This window comes from Crassostrea angulata, chromosome 4, assembly GCF_025612915.1.
Source record: "Crassostrea angulata isolate pt1a10 chromosome 4, ASM2561291v2, whole genome shotgun sequence".
NCBI lineage: Eukaryota > Metazoa > Mollusca > Bivalvia > Ostreida > Ostreidae > Magallana > Magallana angulata.
The window spans coordinates 46,711,869-46,734,243 of record NC_069114.1 but is presented as its reverse complement, the minus strand read 5'-3'; the positions used below and the strand labels follow the sequence as shown (position 1 = coordinate 46,734,243).

The 22,375-nt window shown below is 32.5% G+C and overlaps 1 protein-coding gene and 1 long non-coding RNA gene across 2 annotated transcripts in view; one reads left to right on the top strand and one right to left on the bottom strand.

The window, feature by feature from the left end:
- Positions 1-5,072: 5,072 nt before the first annotated feature.
- Positions 5,073-7,268, bottom strand: LOC128179582 (uncharacterized). Its single transcript, XR_008243101.1, has 2 exons — positions 7,150-7,268; positions 5,073-5,369 (listed from the first exon to the last, which is right to left on the bottom strand). It is a non-coding gene; the product is annotated as an uncharacterized LOC128179582 (long non-coding RNA).
- An 8,015-nt stretch (positions 7,269-15,283) lies between these two features.
- The window catches only part of LOC128180923 (uncharacterized), a 32,397-nt gene continuing 25,305 nt past the window's right edge, over positions 15,284-22,375 (top strand). Inside the window, exon 1 of the mRNA XM_052849127.1 lies at positions 15,284-15,346. Within this exon, the coding sequence (XP_052705087.1) occupies positions 15,301-15,346 (46 nt within the window). The 5' untranslated portion in view covers positions 15,284-15,300. The remainder of the gene's footprint in view (positions 15,347-22,375) is intronic.

The following is a 22,375-nucleotide window of genomic DNA, read 5'->3' as shown; positions in this document are numbered from 1 at the left end:
AGTCAGAAAAGAGTTATTATAAAAAAGACTTAATAGCCCTTCTGGCCCCTAATTTGAGGGGTCAGCCCCTTTTTCTTGATATCAAATAAAAGGTCTCGCTAATATAAACATATTTTGTTCTACAAATGTTCACGAATGGTTAACCGTTATCGAGATATCTAAACAACTGTATTTTAGGGGCCGACCCTTTAACTCTTTACCGGGGCCACTAACAACAAAATTTATGGTATCATATTGTTCAGAACATTATTTTGAACAACTTTTGTTCTACATTGCTTTAAAAAATATTTCTCCCTTTTCACAGATATTAATGATCAAAGTTTTGAATTCTGGCCCCTTGAAACCCATGATTACGTAATATATGACTTAGGTATGATACTGTATAGATAAACAGCTGTACAATGAACATTTTTGCTTCTATAATTAATAACAAATAATTGTTCAGTAAAGAGTTTTTGTAAGAAGATTTAAGACTCCTCTTGACCCCTAATTGGCGGGGCCAGCCCCTTTTTCTTGATATCAAATGAAAGGTCTTGCAAATATAAAAATATTTTGTTAAACAAGTGTTCACGAAATGTTAACCGTTCTTAGGATATCTTTACAAATGTGTTTTTTAAGGGCCGCCCCTTTATCTCCTAAATGGGGCCATGAACAAAAAAAAATTAAAGGTGGCATATTGTACAGAACATTATTTTAAGCAACTTTTGTTCTTCAATGCTTTTCAAAATATTTCTCCTTTTTCATATATTAATGATCGAAATTTTGAATTTCTGGCCCCTTGAAACCCCTAATTACGTAACATATGACTTAAGTTTGGTGTTGTATAGATAAACAGCCCAACAATGAACATTTTTGCTTCTATAATTAATAACAAATTATTATTCAGTAAAGAGTTATTGTAAGAAGACTTTACAGCCCTCTTGGCCCCTAATTTGAGGGGCCAGCCCCTTTTTATTGATATTAAACGAAAGCCCGTGTAATTTGAAACAACTTTTGCATTATATGTTTTAACAAAATATTTATACATCAAAAGATATCACAGAAAATGTGCAAAAATTTCGTGAAAAAATTTGGTGCTAATTTTCAGGTTCAGGCGAGCTTTGAGGCCTTGAGCAATTTTCATCATTGGAAGCATGGGGGTACATCTACATACATTCATCTACAATCCCTGAAAATTTCAATCTTCTATCTTGATTAGTTTCGGAGGAGATGCGTGGACAAAATGACCCTTAAAAATTTACAAAATCGTCAATATCTGAAACCGGAAGTGACGTCATCCTTTAAAAATTTTATAATATGTAGCGCCGATCATGCTTTATCCGTCCTGAAAATTTTGTGCGAATCGGTTGGATAGTTTTTGAGAAATAGCGCTCCAAAAAAGTCAGAAAAAGAAAAAAAAGAATAATAAAGAAAAAGAAACCGTAGAATAACAAGAGGGTCTTCCGTTGGAAACGGAAGACCCTAAAAAGAAACCGAAGAATAACAAGAGGGTCTTCCGTTGAAAACGGAAGACCCTAATAATAGAAAGAAACCGAAGAATAACAAGAGGGTCTTCCGTTGAAAACGGAAGACCCTAATAACTAGAGCAAAGCTCGTTGCAAAGCAACGAGTGGGTCTTCCGTTAATGTCGGAAGTAAAGCTGGAAGTTCATGTAAGAAGCAGAGCTCTTAAACCAATAACAAGAGTAACAAAATAAAAAGATGAAAAAAATCGAATTATTCCTGGTACGACTTAACAAAATTCGAATGATTTAAGTACGACTTAACAAAAACCTAACTAATTTGAAGTACGACTTAACAATTTTTCTTGGTACAAGTTAAAGGTGGCAGGGGATAGTTTCGAAGGAAAGACCCGGTCAAAATTTTGAAATAAAGGGAGAACCTGAGGTTTGGCTGGTTTTTTGAGGTGTATAAATTGCTAGAATATTTATTGCATTCATGTTGTGGATAGAGGAGCTCATGTCAATTTCATTGATATATGACACTTTAATGCTGGTAGCACTTTTCGTCAGATATGGAATGAAAATGCGAAACTGTGGCCAAAATTTTCACTTTGGGTTTTGTGCTTGAAAAGTAGGGTGGGTTCAGAACACGAAATGTCACTCGAAAAGAAGGTGATTGACCCCCTATCAATTGGTGATTATTTGCATGGGTATACATTAAGCTACCAATCCTATGGTAGTTTATGGCAGTTGCTCGGGACTGAAGCGTGGTGCTGGACCCGTGAAAATGTGAAAAAAGGAAAAATTTTCAGAAATTTTTGAGACCATCCCTGGCTATTCTATATAGTGCTATTTGTAAGTTGTACTTGTTTTATTCTGAAATGTTTAAAAATTCTCAAGAGTCGGGACCATGTGTCCCCTGCATGCAAACCATTTTTAGCAAATTTAAAAATCCACTGAAAAATTAAATCACATATGTGGGCACTATCTGCCTGACGTTTCCTCGACCAAAAAAACTATCCCCTGCCACCTTAATTTTACTTTGAACATTACGTTTTTTTTTAACCAAAGACGCGGAATCAAAATTTCTGGAAATATCAATTTTTAAACCCCGATATCTCTAATGCATCGTCCGATTTTAAAACGGCTTTTAAAAGCTCTACAAAATAGATATTCATTTTTGACTTGATCAAAAAATTTAATTTTTCGAAAAATTTGATTCACTTCCGGTTTTGACCGGAAGTGACAGATTTTCATTTCGAGCCTTATTACAGAGGTAAAACGACAAAATCATAACCATTGAAAATTTCAAGCCTCTATCTTAAAGCGTTTTAGAAACGCTGCGGACAAAATGACTTTTTAAAATTTTTTGTTTAAATGACGTAACGTAAAAACGGAAAGGTCGTTTTCAAAGAAACTTTAGGATCTTGGAGGCATAATAGTTGCACATAATCTCTCAAAGTTTCATCTCAATCGGTTATAAACTTTTTGAGTTATAAAGCCGAAAAGGAGTCAGATACAAAAGATGTCACCTTTGACCTTCCAAACTGTGCTTGTTGCACCATCAAATGTCAGAAACTTAGTTTATTACATTTCTGTGAATATTTCCTATGTACAATTACAATGAATAAACATGCTATTCCATCTAACTGTGAAATAGTTTCTATGCTATCTGTCCATGGTGAATAGTCAACGAAAGTATTCACCAGCAGCATACAATTTCCCTTTTTTAAACTTGGAACACCTCTGGTATAATCCGATCACAGCATTAAATTCAAGTCCGATAATTCTAATTTGTTTATCATCAAGAAATTCTGCATCGCCAACAAATAAAGTTTTCTTCAGGATAATAATTAAGATATCTATAGCTATTTACTGACAGAAAGACAGACTAGGACTGTTGTGTTGTGTGAGGATGACAGACAGTTTATTGTCCCCCTCAACAGCAACTATTTCACTTGGCTTCACCCATGAAATAGTGGCTGTCTTGGAGGACAATAAACTTGCTATTATCCTCATACCCAGTGAATAGGTATATAATGTCCCATCCACATAAATTTCGAGTTATATAACCTCCCATTTGTAACCTGCAATTTCACAGTGTAAAGTCAACACAACAGTCTTAGCCGCAAGTTTCACCATTTAATTCTCATGTACGTATTAAACATTAGGGGTTTTCATATTGCATACCAATTCCAACAAGGGAGATCCCTCTAATGATGATCATTAAAATTCATTTTATGAATCTTAGCAACACTCATAAGCCTTCAAGTGCAGCATCTCTTAAGGTGGCTCAAAACACCTTGAAATATTTTCTCAAATCAGCAGAAAATTACTTGATTATGATAGATATCATAATTGATAAGAAGTGTTCAAGTCAAATAGGCAAAAAATGTGCAAATTTGGATGAACAATTACATTTTCAAAAATTTAATTCAATAAACAGTAACAAAAGCTCCAGGCGGACTAAAACTCAAACGCTTTAGAAACCCAATACTTTAACCATTAAGCTATGACGGTATACAACCCAATCGAACGATATTAAGAGTTTAACAAAACATTTAAATCGCCATCTTGTTAAGTAGTGTCTTAAAAAGTATAAGTCTAGGTGTAGTGATGTACCTTAATTTTACAAAAATATTAACGGGTACTTTATCCGAATCGTCCCTTGCTACCTTTAACTTAGTACATTTTATGAACAGATGTCTTTGTCTTAGAATAAGAAAGCTAATGCAATTCTGAGAAAAAAGTATACCACATATTGACAATTCCAGTGAGGTTTAATAAACATATGGCCATTTAAGTGAACCCACCATTTCCAATTTCTTTTACTCAACACAGATTTACAGGGTTCTCCATAGTAAAACATCTTTACCTGACCTTTTAGAGGTCAATTGTTGTTCAACCACCTTTAATAAGAAACCTTATTCAATACAACATACATCTACATGATATTATCTTGATAAAAGCATCACATAACTTAGAAATGCCCTTACATGTATACCCACCCCCTATCTTTTGATTTTCATAAAAAGTCATGGTTTGAAATCTTTTACCTAATTTTCTGAAACTTGTGGCAATTTCTATGAGTCATTTCTCACACATATTTGAAAACAATCATCAATGATACTAAAATTTGATCTTTTTATGTTTCTTGAATGATTTGTAGCATTTTAATAATTAAATAGACAAGTATTCCTGCATGTGATTTCTTTTTTCCATGAAAAAAAGTAAGCTAACAATCATATTTATTAAATATCTAATCTATTCTGGTTTCTTGTCTCTTTTTAACCATGATAAAACAGTAAGATCAACAAGTTCAACATCTGCCTTAAATAAAATTAAATTCAAACACACCCGGGTAGCTGGAGGCGGAGGAGAATTCCATTAAAACTGTTCAAATTTGACATGTTTTTTTCTACTTTTTTATGCATATATACCTTAAAAGGGTGAAAATAGATTGTTTCTTGATTATTTCAAAAGTAATTATCATTGCTGGTGTTATTCAAAAGTCAAATGTACATTTACATATTCTACATGTAATCTTATGGAGAAAACTGGAAAGAGTTGGGTGATTTTTCAACTATGTAAACACATCTAAATATCTTTATAAAATAAAAAATGAAGGAAACATAATTGCATACTTTTATTGAAAAACAAATTTTCACAACAATTATATTTCTTTAAACAGCCTTAATTTTGTTTTTCATAATTTCTTTTCAAACATGAACAAACCACAATAGGACATGATGCTTTCTTAAAGTTCCATTATTGTTCATGCATTATCCGATTTAATTTGAATTACCGGTAGATAGTCTGTAGAACACAAGGAATATGCATGTGGGTAGAGGTGACAGGTTAACCTCAAGAGCTGACACCACAAGAATCAACAGGTAAAAGCCATGTGGTAACAAGAGTCTGCTTTAAGCTGAAATAAAAAAAAATAAATTAGCTGTGTTAACATACATGTACTTGTAATTTGTAATAGCTGTGTTTACATTAACATATACATAATATTTTTGGAAAAAATACACTGACCATGCAGTGTTATAAGTATGACATATCCAAATATATGACATTAACATTTAGCCAGTACAAAAACAAAAATGTGCATATCAAGTAATAATATCATAACATTAAAATAATTTCTATGGTATAGACATATCAGATTGAGAGAGAGCGAGAGCAGGAGTGAGCGAGAGAGTTTGTTTTACTTGAAGTGCGACAGCAATATTTCAATTCATAAACTACAAAGGAATATTACCAATCCAAACAGTGTCAAAGTATAAGCTTCTGCTACATGTATACCATGTTTTGTCAATTCTACTGGGGTTTATTGTGAATAAATTTATTATTTTTTTTTCTTACGAATTACATGTTTTAAAAACAATACTATGTATACTGCGCATAAAAATGAGGGATTAATAATACATGCTCATTTTAAAATTCAATGCACTTTGGATTTCTTTTACAAGATCGAGATATTTTTGTCACAAAATTAAGTTGCCCTCTGACAGTTTCATGAGTCTTTGCCAAGATTAAAAGAGAGAGAGAGAGAGAGAGAGAGAGAGAGAGAGAGAGAGAGAGAGAGAGAGAGAGAGAGAGAGAGAGAGATCTGAGGCACATGCAGTAAAAATTATTTACATACTATGTAGATGTGATATGCATGTAAAGCTTACCTAAAATGAATCAATATGTATAAAAGATAATCTAATCGCTCAAATTACAATGATTCTGTGAAATACTTATATCTTGAGAAGACTGTTTAATAGATATCATGGAACATTGACCTAAATTCTGAGCTTGATATAATATGAAATTTGAGACTTTTCATCTCGCACTCTGTTTTACATGCCTGTTACACATAATATACATACATATAAAACAGAGAGCGAGACAAAAGGTCTAATTTTAATTAGATTTAATATTTACTTTGTCAAATATATTTATTTAAATAAACACAAGCCTGAGTTTTTTAATTTATAAATTAAGTGAAGGCGATATGGTAAAGATCTGCTATATTTAAATATTTAGGGTAAAGTGATCATCATGCAAACATGCACTCTAATTACAACATTCTATTCTTGTGTACCTTAGGACTCCCACCGCTTTTAATTTTAAATTCTTAATGCAATTTACTACTGATATCCTCTCTTCACTTGCCTCGGATAGTCTTTTAAACACCATCACCAGTCCCGTAAATTCATGTGGTCCACCTTGTTTACATGTAAAAATGGCGACTCTCGATCTCGATGTAAATTCAACATACTTGATTTTCCAAAGTCGGTAGCGTGTTTCGGAGAAAGTCTGAGGCAAATAAAGAGGCGATATCAGTAGTAAATTGCATGAAGAATTTAATGGTACTAATTGTTTTCACAGAATTTGCGTATAAATAAGGTAAATCAGTCCAAAACTAGCGCACGTTTTTCTGCGCAATAAATATACATGTACAATTTTTTCAATGGGTGGCCCTGTAGCTCTCCGGTCTGTCATTATTTTTTTTCCCGGAGAGCTACAGTTCTGCAGCTACCGTGAAAATACACTGGACAGATAATATTCCGAGATTCCGCTGACTCTAACGCCCGCTTTTATATTGTGACGTACTTCAAAAGCGGAGGTTAGAGTCAGAGGAATCTCGGATTAGATTGAAAAGTGCAAATACTCTGAAAAGAAAAAGTCAATACGACATATCCTGTATTGAAACATACCTTTATAATCTGTCATACGTTAGTTGAGCTGAAATTTCCACTATCGACGTCTTGCAGGCCTTGCTTCTTTTAAAAATGTAGACACACCGCTATCAGCTGTTTGTTCGCAGTCAAAACATCATTAACATGGCGAGTTGAAATGGGGAATCGTACGATAATTATTTCGATTAAAACTAATAAGACTAATAAAAACTTACAACGTTATTATCGATCGAAATAACAAAATTGTATCGATAAACACTTTAATTAACTATTAAAAAACAGAGTCCGGTTTTATGACCTGCACGAATTGTTTTCAGCAGGAGTTACTTTCAGTGTGAATTTTACACTATTTTTTAAACCAAGAACACGAAATCAAAATTCCCGGAAAAATCAATATTTAAACCCCGATATCTCTGCAATGCATCATCCGATTTGAAACCGAATTTCAGTTTTGTATTAAGCTTTGCAAACTCTACAATATGCATATAATTTTGTGTTTTATATATAGTTTAATTATCAGTACGAATTGTTTTCAGTAAAAATTACTTTCAGTGTGAAATTTGCACTATTTTTAAAACCAAAAAACACGGAATCAAAATTTCCGGAAAGATCAATTTTTAAACCCCGATATCTCTGTAATGCATCATCCGATTTGAAAACGAATTTCAGTTTTGCATTTAGCTTTGCAAACTCTACAACATGCATATAATTTTATAATTAGCTTAAAAAAATGAAAATTCCGAAAAATTAGAATCACTTCCGGTTTCGACCGGAAGCGACAAAATAATTTTTTTTGTAAATTTGCCATAAGTAAATCCGCAGATTTACAATCACAAAGAATTTCAAGTCTTTATAAACAACCGTTTACGAGAAAAGTCCTGGACAAAATCACTTTTTAAAATTCTTAAAAATGACGTAACGTCAAAACGGAAGTGACTTAATGACTGAAAGTTTAAAATCCTCAAGGGACAATTATTTAACATTATCCCTGAAAATTTCTTGCAAATCGGTTGAATAGTTTTTGAGATATAAAGCAAAAAAGAAATCAGAAGGAAAAACAAGAAGAATAATAATAATAAAACTAGAGCAAAGCTCGTTGCAAAGCAACGAGTGGGTCTTCCGTTAATGTCGGAAGTAAAGCTGGAAGTTCCTTTAAGAAGCAGAGCTCTTAAACCTATAACAGGAGTAACTAATATAAAAAAATGAAAAAGAAACGAATTATTCCTGGTACGACTTAACAAAATCCGAATGATTTTAAGTACGAATTAACAAAAACATTTTCGATTTCAAGAGCGTCTTAACAAAAAAACTCGAATGTGTTCAAGTACGACTTAACAATTATTTTTGGTACGAGTTAATTTTACTTTGAACATTCCGCTATTTTTTAAACCAAGGACGCGGGAAAAAAAATTCCGGAAAAATCAAATTTTGAACCCCAATATCTCTGTAATGCATTGTCTGATTTTTAAACGAATTTCAGTATTAGGTTCAGCTTAAAAAGCTCTACAGAATTCGTATACGTTTTTTATTTGATCAAAAAATTCTAATTTTCGGAAAATATGATATACTTCCGGTTTCGACCAGAAGTGACGGAATTTCATTTGCAGCCTTATTGCACATGTAAATAGCCAAATTCATAACCATAGAAAAATTTCAAGACTATCTTTAAGCGTTTTTGAGAAATGTCGCGGATAAAATGACTTTTTTAAAGTTTAAAAATGACGTAACGTCAAAACGGAAGTGACGTTGTTATGGAAACTTTAACATCCTTCAGACATTATAATTGCACATAATCCCTGCAAGTTTACAGTAAATAAGTTGAAAACTTTTTGAGTTATGAAGCAGAAAAGGAGTCAGAAAAAAAATAAAAAAATAAAAAATAATAATAACTAAAGCAAAGCTCGTTGCAAAGCAACGAGTGGGTCTTCCGTTAATGTCGGAAGTAAAACTGGAAGTTCCTGTAAGAAGCAGAGCTCTTAAACCAATAACAAGAGTAACTAAAATAAAAAGATGAAAAAAATCGAATTATTCCTGGTTCGACTTAACAAAACCCGAATGATTCTAAGTACGATTTAACAAAAACCTTTTTGATTTCAAGAACGACTTAACAAAAAAATCCGAATGTGATTTAGTACGACTTAACAATTATTTTTGGTACGAGTTAATTTTACTTTGAACATTACACTATTTTTAAATAAAGGACGTGGAAACAAAATTTCCGGAAAAATCAATTTTTAAACCCCGATATCTCTGTAATGCATCGTCTGATTTTAAAACGGATTCAGTTTTAAATTTAGCTTCATAAAAGTTGCTTTTTTGCTTTATAATAAATATCAAATTATTGGTCAGAAAAGAGTTGTCATAAAAAGACTTACTAGCCCTTGTACCCCCTTATTTGTGGGGCCAGCCCCTTTTTCTTGATATCAAATGAAAGGTCTCGCTAATATTTTGTTCTACAAGTGTTCATGAATTGTAAACCGTTCTCGAGATATCTGTACAAATGTGTTCTAGGGGCCGACCCTTTAACCCCTTACCGGGGCCACTAACAACAAAATGTTTGGTTTGATATTGTTCAGAACATTTTTTTGAACAACTTTTGTCCTACATTGCTATTTAAAATAGTTCTCCTTTTTCAGATATTAATGATCATAGTCTTGAATTATGGCCCCTTGAAACCCCTAATTACGTAATATATGACTTAGGTATGATACTGTATAGATAAACAGCTGTACAATGAACATTTTTGCTTCTATAATTAATAACAAATTATTATTCAGTAAAGAGTTATTGTAAGAAGACTTTACAGCCCTCTTGGCCCCTAATTTAAGGGGCCAGTCCCTTTTTCTTGATATCAAATTAAAGGTCTTGCAGATATAAACATATTTTGTTCAACAAGTGTTCACGAAATGTTAACCGTTCTTAGGATATCTTTACAAATGTGTTTTAGGGGCCGGCCCTTTATCTCCTAAATGGGCTCATGAACAAAAACATTAAGGTGGCATATTGTACAGAACATTATTTTAAGCAACGTTTGTTCTACAATGCTTTTCAAAATATTTCTCCTTTTTCATATATTAATGATCGAAATTTTGAATTTCTGGCCCCTTGAAACCCCTAATTACGTAACATGTGACTTAGGTATGGTACTGTATAGATAAACAGCCCAACAATGAACATTTTTGCTTCTATAATTGATAACAAATTATTATTCAGTAAAGAGTTATTGTAAGAAGACTTTACAGCCCTCTTGGCCCCTAATTTGAGGGGCCAGCCCCTTTTTCTTGATATCAAATGAAAGCCCGTGTAATTTGAAACAACTTTTGTATTTCATGTCTTAACAAAATATTTATACATCAAAAAATAGCACAGAAAATGTGCAAAAATTTCGTGAAAAAATTTGGTGCCAATTTTCAGGTTCAGGCGAGCTTTAAGGCCTTTACAAATTTTCACCATTGGAAGCATGGGGGAACATCTAAATACATTCATCTATAATCCCTAAAAATTTCAAGCTTCTATCTTAATTAGTTTCGGAGGAGATGCGTGGACAAAATGACCCTTAAAAATTTACAAAATCGTCAATATTTGATACCGGAAGTAACGTCATCTTTTAAAAAATTTATAATATGTAGCACCGATCATGTTTCATCCGTCCTGAAAATTTTGTGCGAATCGGTTGGATAGTTTTTGAGAAATAGCGCTCCAAAAAAGTCAGAAAAAGAAAAAAAAGAATAATAAAGAAAAAGAAACCGTAGAATAACAAGAGGGTCTTCCGTTGGAAACGGAAGACCCTAAAAAAACAATAGAATAACAAGAGGGTCTTCCGTTGAAAACGGAAGACCCTAAAAAGAAACCGAAGAATAACAAGAGGGTCTTCCGTTGGAAACGGAAGACCCTAATAATAACTAGAGCAAAGCTCGTTGCAAAGCAACGAGTGGGTCTTCCGTTAATGTAGGAAGCAATGCTTGAAGTTCCTGTAAGAAGCAGAGCTCTTAAACCAATAACAAGAGTAAATTAAATAAAAAGATGAAAAAAATCGAAATATTCCTGGTACGACTTAACAAAACCCGAATGATTTTAAGTACGAATTAACAAAAACCTTTTCGATTTCAAGAACGACTTAACAAAAAAAAATCCGAATGTGTTCAAGTACGACTTAACAATCATTTTTGGTACGAGTTAATTTTACTTTTAACTTTATGCTATTTTTTAAACCAATGACGTGGAATAAAAATTTCCGGAAAAATCAATTTTTAAACCCCAATATCTCTGTAATGAATCATCCGATTCAAAAACAGTTTTCAGTGTTAGATTCAGCTTATTTAGCATAACAAGATACATATACGTTTTTTATTTGATCAAAAAATTCAAATTTTCGAAAAATTTGATTTACTTCCGGTTTCGACCGGAACTGACGGATTTTCATTTCCAGCCTTATAACAGAGGCAAAACGATCAATTTATAAGCTCGAAAAATTTCAACTTTCTATCTTGAATCGTTTTTGAAAAAAGCCGCGGACAAAATGACTTTTTGAAATTTTTAAAAATGACGTAACGTAAAAACGGAAGTGACGTTGCTATAGAAACTTTGTCATCTTTGAGCCATTATAATTTCACATTATCTCTGAAAGTTTCATAAAAATCGCTCAAAAACTTTTTGAGTTATGAAGCTGAAAAGAAGTCAGAAAAAAAAAGAAAAAGTATAATAATAAAAAGAAACCGAAGAATAACAAGAGGGTCTTCCGTTGAAAACGGAAGACCCTAATAAAAAGAAACAATAGAATAACAAGAGGGTCTTCCGTTGGAAACGGAAGACCCTAATAATCTTAACCCGCACAATAATAGAAAGGTCTTCCGTTGGAAACGGAAGACCTTAATTATTATTTTTGAAAAAGGGTATATTAATTGTCATCCTGTGCCAGGAACATAACAGTCTAATTTAGAAATAAATGTCTCTTTGCATTTTCGTAAACGCATGTTCACTCCTCTATTTTGATAATATATATTCTACCCCCCCCCCCCCCCCCCCAAAAAAAAAAAACAACAACCAAACAAAAAACAAAACCGCCCCAACCCACCAAAAATCTCCATTTTCAGTGGGCAGTTCCAGGGAAAGGGGGAGAGGGTAAGGGGACTGTAACGTAACTACAATTATAGAACTTCCACAACGAACCTTTAATTCTATGTATTGATACAGTTGATGAATTAAGAAAATTTACTTTTGGCATTGATCGAATTGTTAAATGTTATTTTACAATAAGCAAATCGGTAAATAATTATTTACACGAGCTCCCTCAATTATTTGCCTATAACTTTTTCAAAATGATATGGAATTGAGAGTTGTTGTAAATTATCAATACCTATCACCCAATCTAAACAAATACATGTTTCAAGAACATAAGAACCACGCACATGATTCGTGCTGTCGCAATTGGAATCAATAAAGTACACCTAAATATATCACTTTTAAATTCAAAATTCCTTTTGTGGTACGAAATATGTCTGAAGTAATGGACTGATATGTTCACGTCACCAGTGTGTCTCTTTCATGTAAGAACCCTGATATACCTTGATATACAGTACATTTTTTAAGGAGAATGGCTGGTCAATAAATTAACCATCAGATTTGAGACATGATTGTTATACCATTAACTTTTATTTGAAAAAGAAAAACAATCATATATTTTAGTATTAAGATACTAGTATTCCCTATATCTTGTACAGAGCTCTTCTTCTCAAGGAGATCATTATCGCCTAAAAATGACCACGATCACCCAGCCCTCTGAAAGTCTTTATAACGGACATCAAAACATAAATATGGGCATGAACAGTGATTGCCTTTGCCAGTGTATGTGAGGCTCACAGTACCAAAATAAGCTTGGGCCAGTTCTCCAGTGCGATGCTGGGTTTAATGTAATTTAGTTACATTGACCGATGTACCGTTTATCCAGGGTTTTTTTTTTATCGCGTGTCACAAAAATTGCGAAAATTGGGAAATGTGTAGCCTTTTTAATTTGCATCAGTCATTTTTGCGATTTTAAAAGTGCCTCAAAAAAATGATACAGGAAATGATTTCTGCGTATTTAATATTTGGCGATTTGAAAGAGGTCGCGAAAAAATATACGACATTAGTCGATTCACATTGGTTTACAGTTCACAATTAACGATGGTAATAAATGATATTGTTCTTTTTTTAATGTATAGCTGTCTGATATCTCAAACGGTAGCCATGGTCAACAGTTAATGTAAAATGGTTATTGTGATACATCCTATCAAAACCAAAACAATGCCCTTTGCTGTAAGAGGCAGGACCTATTGCCCACTGCATGGAAGTATAGTCTACAACAATAACTCCTGGTCATTGGAAGTGTAGTCTACAACAATAACTCCTGGTCATTGGAAGTATAGTCTACAACAATAACTCCTGGTCATTGGAAGTATAGTCTACAACAATAACTCCTGGTCATTGGAAGTGTAGTCTACAACAATAACTCCTGGTCATTGGAAGTATAGTCTACAACAATAACTCCTGGTCATTGGAAGTGTAGTCTACAACAATAACTCCTGGTCATTGGAAGTATAGTCTACAACAATAACTCCTGGTCATTGGAAGTATAGTCTACAACAATAACTCCTGGTCATTGGAAGTATAGTCTACAACAATAACTCCTGATCATTGGAAGTATAGTCTACAACAATAACTCCTGGTCATTGGAAGTATAGTCTACAACAATAACTCCTGGTCATTGGAAGTATAGTCTACAACAATAACTCCTGATCATTGGAAGTATAGTCTACAACAATAACTCCTGGTCATTGGAAGTATAGTCTACAACAATAACTCCTGGTCATTGACAGTATAGTCTACAACAATAATTCCTGGTCATTGGAAGTGTAGTCTACAACAATAACTCCTGGTCATTGGAAGTGTAGTCTACAACAATAACTCCTGGTCATTGGAAGTATAGTCTACAACAATAACTCCTGGTCATTGGAAGTGTAGTCTACAACAATAACTCCTGGTCATTGACAGTATAGTCTACAACAATAATTCCTGGTCATTGGAAGTGTAGTCTACAACAATAACTCCTGGTCATTGGAAGTGTAGTCTACAACAATAACTCCTGGTCATTGGAAGTATAGTCTACAACAATAACTCCTGGTCATTGGAAGTGTAGTCTACAACAATAACTCCTGGTCATTGACTGGACAAAAATTAAAAATTTGGATTACGATGAATTCTAGCGTACAGCATAGTCGAAATTCCAACATTTTTTTTACAGGCAACCCTTCAAAAGTCAGTCGTTTATCAGTGAAAATGCCACAGAGTAACACGATTGGTCCCACACACTCCGGACACCGTTCTATACTCCGTACAACCACCAGCACTGTTCATTACTCCATAAACGCAAATGCTTCCTCCAAATTTTTAAAAAGATTTCAAAAAAAGAATGCGTATATATGAAAAAAAACAACATGATCAAATGATCACGACTTTAAAGACAAGTTTGGGTAGAGGGCTCCGTACAGGGAACACTGATGTTAGGTTTACATTTGGTAGTTATAGTTTTCTGCCATATAATGAAAACATCAAAATAAAACAAAACTTTAATTGTTAGATGGATCCATTCTGGTATATAGTAATTAAAAGTGTTTTATTAATTCCCCCATATAAGTATGTAAAAGATATTTTTGATTTTTAGTATTTCTTGTCCATGTTGAAATGCACGTAACGTTTAAAATCGAGAAAATACAACAGATAAACTCAGCAAGTACACATTCAATTAAAATGTCCAACACACTCGAAGAAAATCATTTGCGTTTGAAGGGTCCCTCATTACATCAGATGAAAGTCAACTCTTATTCATCGCCATCTGTTATTTCAACATAATATACATAAAATTACTGGATAAAATGAATAAAATCTTTATCCAAGTATTTCTTTGCGGAACAACATGGCATGAAATCAGTAACGATGACGTTAATCTCTTGTTAGCTACCCAAATAAATTGTTTTACTTGAAAATCTATTTCTTAGTTAAAGCTGTAAAACAATACCAGCCGAAAAGAACTGTTTGAAGTACAGTGTACCTCATTTTACCTTGAAAAATAATTGCGATCGATTTCATACATGCTTTAACTTCGAGACTTGCTACGATCGCACTCTTTGAAAAATGGTTGTAATAATACGGGGCCTTGTTTTTACCATATGGACGCTCTGTGAGTATTTTAGCTATTCACTTAAAAATGTAAAAATTAAATATAGTACATAATTATTGTAAATAGGATTTCCATGATATGATTTTACTTTCCTTTGCCACTATATAGCATTCCTTTAAATGACAACTGAAGTTTTTTATTTATTGGTTAATATGAAATTGTATTCTTTACAATTCATTTTGAAAATGCTGTCTAGCCAAAGATAAATTATTCTGAAAAAAACCCCACCAAAATTGATAAACAGAATCAAATCATAATAAAATAAAAGATTTGCACGATTAGACAACTAACATGATAATCATAGTTTTGAACGTAGTATTATTATTACATTGAAACTTTAACATTATCAATTGAATCTTATTTATAGTAATAAATAGATTGTTACACAAAAGTTTAGATTGGTGAAATGTAACAATATTGTTATTTAGGATACAATGACTCCTTCAAAAATTAAGATTAAACAACAGGTCAAAGTATTTGATTTTATACAATTTGAGATTTGAATTGTACAATTAAGTCAGTTAGTAGATCATTTGAATTTTACAATTAAGTCACAAACCTAAACAATAAGTAGGTCAGGGGACACAGTGACAACAAGTGCTTAAGGTGTCTGGTCAGTTTAAAGTAAGGGGCTATATACTGAGGATGGGTAGTCATCAGAAAGCTGCTTAAGCTGGTAACGAACTTGTCATTGACCAGTATCACAATATCGCCATACATTTTGGTAAATGGTACACGTACAGTAAATACATTTTCAATAAGAATAACTGTTTTATGTCAAACCAGGAAATTTTCAGTAAAAAGCATTCTTGGGAAACGATAATGAGTTTTATTTTTTTTAAGAAATTCAAAAGTTTGTCGCCCAGTTCTTTGGTATTACTTTGTATCAGTGAAAATAGGCTATAAAGTTTCTATTTTATTTGATCGAATTTGGATTTATTTAAATCGTAATTTGAAAACAAAAAAAGTTTTATTTTAAATCAAGGGCCCGTTTCACAAAAGTATCTAAATATGACTGAGATCCATCTTAAGACTAAAATTTGTCATAAGATATCACCATAGTTGTTTCACAAAACTTTCATCTCTTGTGATCATCGTCAGATCTGTCATAATCTTAAGACAACCAAATACTTGTCTTAAGTCCAACTTTAAAATGACGAGAACCTATATTTTAGTTCACAACCAAAGGCGGTGTATAATTAGAGTGCGAGCGACTTCCAACAGTCTTTTTTTAATGCTGCCGTTGGTGCAACGTTAAAAATGTCTTTAGTACAGTACATGCCTGTGTTTTTAAACAAAATAAACATTATCTGTAATATCTATGTGTTAAAAATAATTTATTATTTAGACAATAAATGGGTAAAATGCTAAAGTGGTACTTGCGTTTAAAGACAGCATTTGTTAATGATTGCAAAATATACTGCACTACTCCAAATTAAGAGTGATAGGGCGCTGAAAAAAATAACGTTGATATAATAAAAGTTTCAGCCAGATGATCGACAATTTTGAAAATTTTCCATTTTGGACTTTTCACAATAGTTTTCATACAGTAATGATTTATTTTTTGATAATAGTAAAGATTTTTTGACCGTGTCCGAGTTTAAGACTTCATTGCACACCTCGCCTCTCAATTCCTGATGCTCTCTTTTTCATGTCTTCTTCACAGCATTTGCAACACAGACATTCTGCATTAATTGAATCTAAATTTCAACTGCATCTGTTAATTTGGACACCACACATCGTAGACATTTAAAAAATGATCAAATCAAAGTTCCTGTTTATTGAATTCCTAACTTTATTTAGCGACAAAAAACAGTAAAATTAATGTTGAGTAAAAAGTCGGGAAGTTGAAATTTAGCTGCAGAATTGTAGCAATGCATGAAGATCTGATCGAAAGACGAAAGAGCTATATGTACATGTCTGTAATTACAAAAGAATCGTGTGCGCTAGTTTTGGACTAATTTCTTACTTGCCTAAAACTACTATAGTATTTGATACCAATATTCTTTCAGACACTTTCTCAATTTTGTTGTTTTTCGTAATCTTGACCTTGTAATGAAGGTTGAGTGGTTTGTTGGTGAGGGTCTTCCAAAAAATACGGTTTAAAGCAAGTAAAAAAAAAATACTCAGTGGAAAAATCTTTTCAGATTTTTTATTTTTTTGCCTGCCAGGAACTTTTTATTCGTGGCAAGTAAAGAAATCAAAGACTCAACAGTAAAATAGTAAAATATCACCACTTTTTGCGTGGGCAGAACTTTGGCTTCACCATAACGGAAACTAAATATCATGTTGTTTTAAAAATTTATCAGAATAGCAGATACGTCCTTGTAATTTTCTAAATGACCTTTTTTTGTTTTTACAAAGGAATTATTCAATGATAAATAGCATAACGAATGAACCTCGGTATATTCAACAAACCAAACAATTCGGACAATGAGTAGTACAGTAAGAGTTGATACAATTTTCCTAAGCAGGAAAAGTCGCTCAAACTTTGATGAGGAAATGAATTTTCAAAAAATTTACAATAAAAAGCGGTTGTCATAACATCATGGTTTTAGGTGCAGTATTTTGAATATGGAAGTTAATTTTAATGAAGGAAATATCGAACGTAATTTTTGTATACATTGAAAACAAACGGCTAGAACAAAAGTTTTCATGAATAACTAAATTACCGGTTTAAGGTTCCTTCCTTGATACGATAAAATTAAAATTGTCCATAAACATGATTGCCTCAAAATAGAATGTGTGTACCAAAACTGCATATTTCGTTTATGTATACTGAAGTTAATCAACTTTAGAATTTTTTAACCCTATTATTTTACAAACAAGGAAAGCAAACACTTTCCAGCGACCACTCAAAATTCAATCTGAAGATAAACATTGCAATTTCTTCTATAAACGCGAACTGAAATGTATTAACTTCATTGTCAATTTAGAAAAAACCGGGAATTAAACATGTAAAAGTTGCTTTAAAGGGTAGATTAGCTAATCTTAAGGCTATTGATTAAGGGCTAGAGCTCCTTTCTGACAGAGAATATCCAATTTATGTTTTATCAAAGAGGGTATTTTAAGATTAGACAACTTCAAAGTATTTTGCATATTTTTTTATGCACTAGGAATTAATCAAAGAGGCTTTTTTAAGATAAGACAATTTCAAAGTATTTTGCATATTTCTTTATGCACTAGGAATGACCTATCAACACCGGTAATGCATAAAATGATTTTATTTGGCAAGCAATATGAACTCATCCTTTATTCATAACAGAAAATTAACTCTATTTGACTGTAAATGAACATTGTAATGTATTGATTTATATAATTGGTTTTACGCTTCTCGGTATTTCGGTACCATATTTCGCAAAGCAAGGAACTGTAGAATCACGTATGAAACGGCAAAGAACTCATTTTATTGATCTTAAAAAGATAAAACTGGTAGATAATTTATATTATGCACTGTTGTTGGTGACCAATTCCTACATATAACCAAATAGAACCAAAATACACCAATGGGATATTTGGAAGGTCAGAGGAAATACTAGGCACACACACTCGACAAAGCGACTTCGTAAATTCTTGGCCAATGATCCAATCAATACAAAATGTAAGTAAAAGTTTTCAAGGATAATATTAACAACGAAATCCACGAAAATTGACATTGAACGAATATTAATAAACTTACGGTATTAGAAAATTGCAGCAGATGTACCTGTTACTTATATTTAGAAAGGCTAGATGGTCTTCCTACAATTTTAAAATTTGATTGGTTTACCTGTGAACCATGATTTAGTAAAGATCAAAGTACTGAGAGTACTGAAAGACGGGGTCTTGAAAGTTTGAATTTGTAATTGTACTTGATTTCCTCGAATATGCTTCCAAAAATTATGAGTTTGAATTAGTTACTTCAATCTATGTTAATTCGGCTTTTTTGCAATTGTCTGATACTTTGTACTTTGCCTAAATTTTACTCAATCCCGGCCTTCATAATTGTAGAAAATTGACACAACGGTATTTTCTGTAAAATAAGACCCCAAGGAAAAAATTTAAAAATTACTACTAATCGGGAAAATCAAAACAACTATATCAAGGAAGATAATTTAAATCATTAGATTTATTCAATTTTGTGATCCAAGAAAATATCCACAAGTCGGACGGTATCCGTTATACAAGGTTTATGAAAACCTCGAAAACTCTCAAACTGCTGAATTAAGAAACAAAGTTAATATTTGTATACCAATAACAAACACAGGCACCTGACGTTATAAATATTTCTTTTTACAATCAGATTCCAAGTACTCTAACAATGAAAAAGTTTGTCACGGTCGCCATTTTGATTTTTTAGACCGACTTATCTGACACCATTTTCTTGCAGCGATTCATGCAAAATTAAAAGGTAAAAATAAATCCGTTCGCCACTTTCTACTTTTTTGTGTAAACTCGAACATCACCTACACGAATTACGATACAACCGCTCCGTTCATTAAAAATCATTCTCCGAAAATCAGAGACAACAGAGATTGGCAACTCCACAATTAGCGTGTAAATGTTACGGGACCAACCTTACTTTGAGCAATACAAGTGCAACAGAAATCTCCTATAGCTCATTAAATTTGAACCTAATATTGAACCTGTCAATATGTTTAAACATGTTTTATTTATGAAACATCTACAAAAACTCTTTATTTAGCTTATAAATTACTTTTTTAAAACTTATTGACTTTTCACAAAGTAATGGTAATGGTAATGTATTACTTTACTCATGTTATGGTAATGTAATGCTTTACTTCAAGAAAATGAAGTAATGGTAATGGTAATTTAATGCCCTAATTCATGAAAAATGGTGATGTAATGCATTACTTTACAATGCAATTCACCCCAAGCCTGATTCCAACTAAACCGGACAACATGAACATTAACATTTAACTTGGTTCTTCAATCGATAAGATTGTTTATATTATTTGATGTATTGGTCATCCAAAATGTATAATCTACATGTATATAGATTTTGCTTACAGTCCATTGTTCAAAATTTAAATCCAGTTTAATTAATTAAAGAGCCAACGAACGAGAAGGCAAATTCAGACTTGTTTTTATTTTCTATGTACAAAATTCCTTCAGAGACGAACAGCAGTCATACCGCAAGTAGACTGGAAGCCAATGAAACACCTATTTAATATGTAAGACATCTTTGTATAATCTGTCCTGATTTTAACCTGGGCTTGCGCATGAAGTTCGGTAGTATTCAGGTGAAAGATTGTCAAAATAAAATTCACGACTTTTCAAAAATGGCACATTGCGTTTGGGAACTTTACTTTCGATTCAACCTTCAACCTCTTCTATTGATTAATGAGCTTGTACACCAACTGAATCGTCAACGGCGTTGTGGATTCAGTTACGTAACTCATTCCACATTTGAACCCGAGCAAGAATATTTTGATCAATAAAACTATTAGTTTATTTTCTAAATAAAATTTGGTTTATACACAGAGGACTTAAAAAGATCTAATGCATGTTTTTATAATATATATTTACTGAAATGCATGAAAACTTTCTGCACTATTTTCTTACGCGCAGACTCAATTAATGTGTTCTACGCGTGCCTTCCGGTTTGAGACTTCGGCTGACAGTAAACTAATAGACGGGGTCACGGGGTCATGTGACCCCGTCTTAAAAAATACATATATTTACCTTTTAAATTTGGGTATTTTTCTATATGTTTATTACGAGATTTCTCTTCCAGCTCTTCTTTTAAAGGAAACGAATACAGTCTAAAAAATATCTACGACCATCGGCCCCTCGTAAAGGCTATCCCAATAGTATAATACTCAAAGATTAATTGTTAAATTTATTTCTTCACGTTTTTAACTTCGTTAATTTCCGATAGTTTCCGTATTATTTCATGCACGAGCGCTTTCGCGCTCAGTATAAATAGATTTACCAGGGAGTATTCGATTAATGTGACGTTCGTTACAAACACTACATGTTGTGTCTTTGGCTTTCCCTACCCGCCCTGACCCCAAATATATTTTTTGAGATTAACTAATATTTAACTGCTGTTAAATTGTTCTTTTTGTGTTTTCGTCTATTTGTACGTTGAATACATGTTAAATGGGATTTGTAACGAACGCACCGATCCTAAAAAAAAAATTATTTTATTTTTCAATAAATTAGTCAAGAAAATATTTATTTTTGGAGGAGTGAAATGAGAGAGAAAATAACTTTATCTAATTTCAATAAGGAGATGGGACATGGCAGCAGACACAGCCGTTTATGCACATGTACTGTGGAATCATTAGTATCAGAACAAAATTTGGACGTGACGAACATTTAATGTAACCAAAAAAATGTCTCTCTCCCCATTTGAAAAACCTCGTGTTTACTTCATTAAACTCCACAGTGCATGTACCTCTATACTACCTGATCTTCCACTGCAAATTCATCAAAGAATTCGAATGTGTAAAATCAAAGAATACCGATTTCCTTACTTCATTGTTTCGCTTATATGGAGTGCTTTCATTCTGATCTTAGATATATAATCTACATGATTTCTTATCGACTGAAATTCCAAACACAAAAGTGTATCATTATGTTCCATTTTTATTATTTTTTTAATAACTAGGAAACATTAAAGGTATGTCCCGTGTCTAAATGTTTTATTGTTTAACAAAATTATTGTTGACATATGTTTAATAAATGTTTTCAATGTTTGGTTTCATATTTTCAATCAGCGGTAGGAGATACGTTTGTACTTGATGATATTTTCTTTGTAAAATCAATGTAAGTAAACAAGACCAATGATGGTTGATAATTACCAGTTTCATTTAATTGGTGGTTAAGAAATTTGGCATCGATTACTTTAAATTATTTATCGATATTAAAAAGGAATCTTAATTTCAAATACCAGTTTTATTTAATTATATACTAGAGGATGAAGATATTGGTTTCAATAAAAACAATGCTGATATTCTACATCTACAAAGGATATATGAGGTCAATATTGAACCTGGTACAAAAAATTAATTAAAAAGTTCA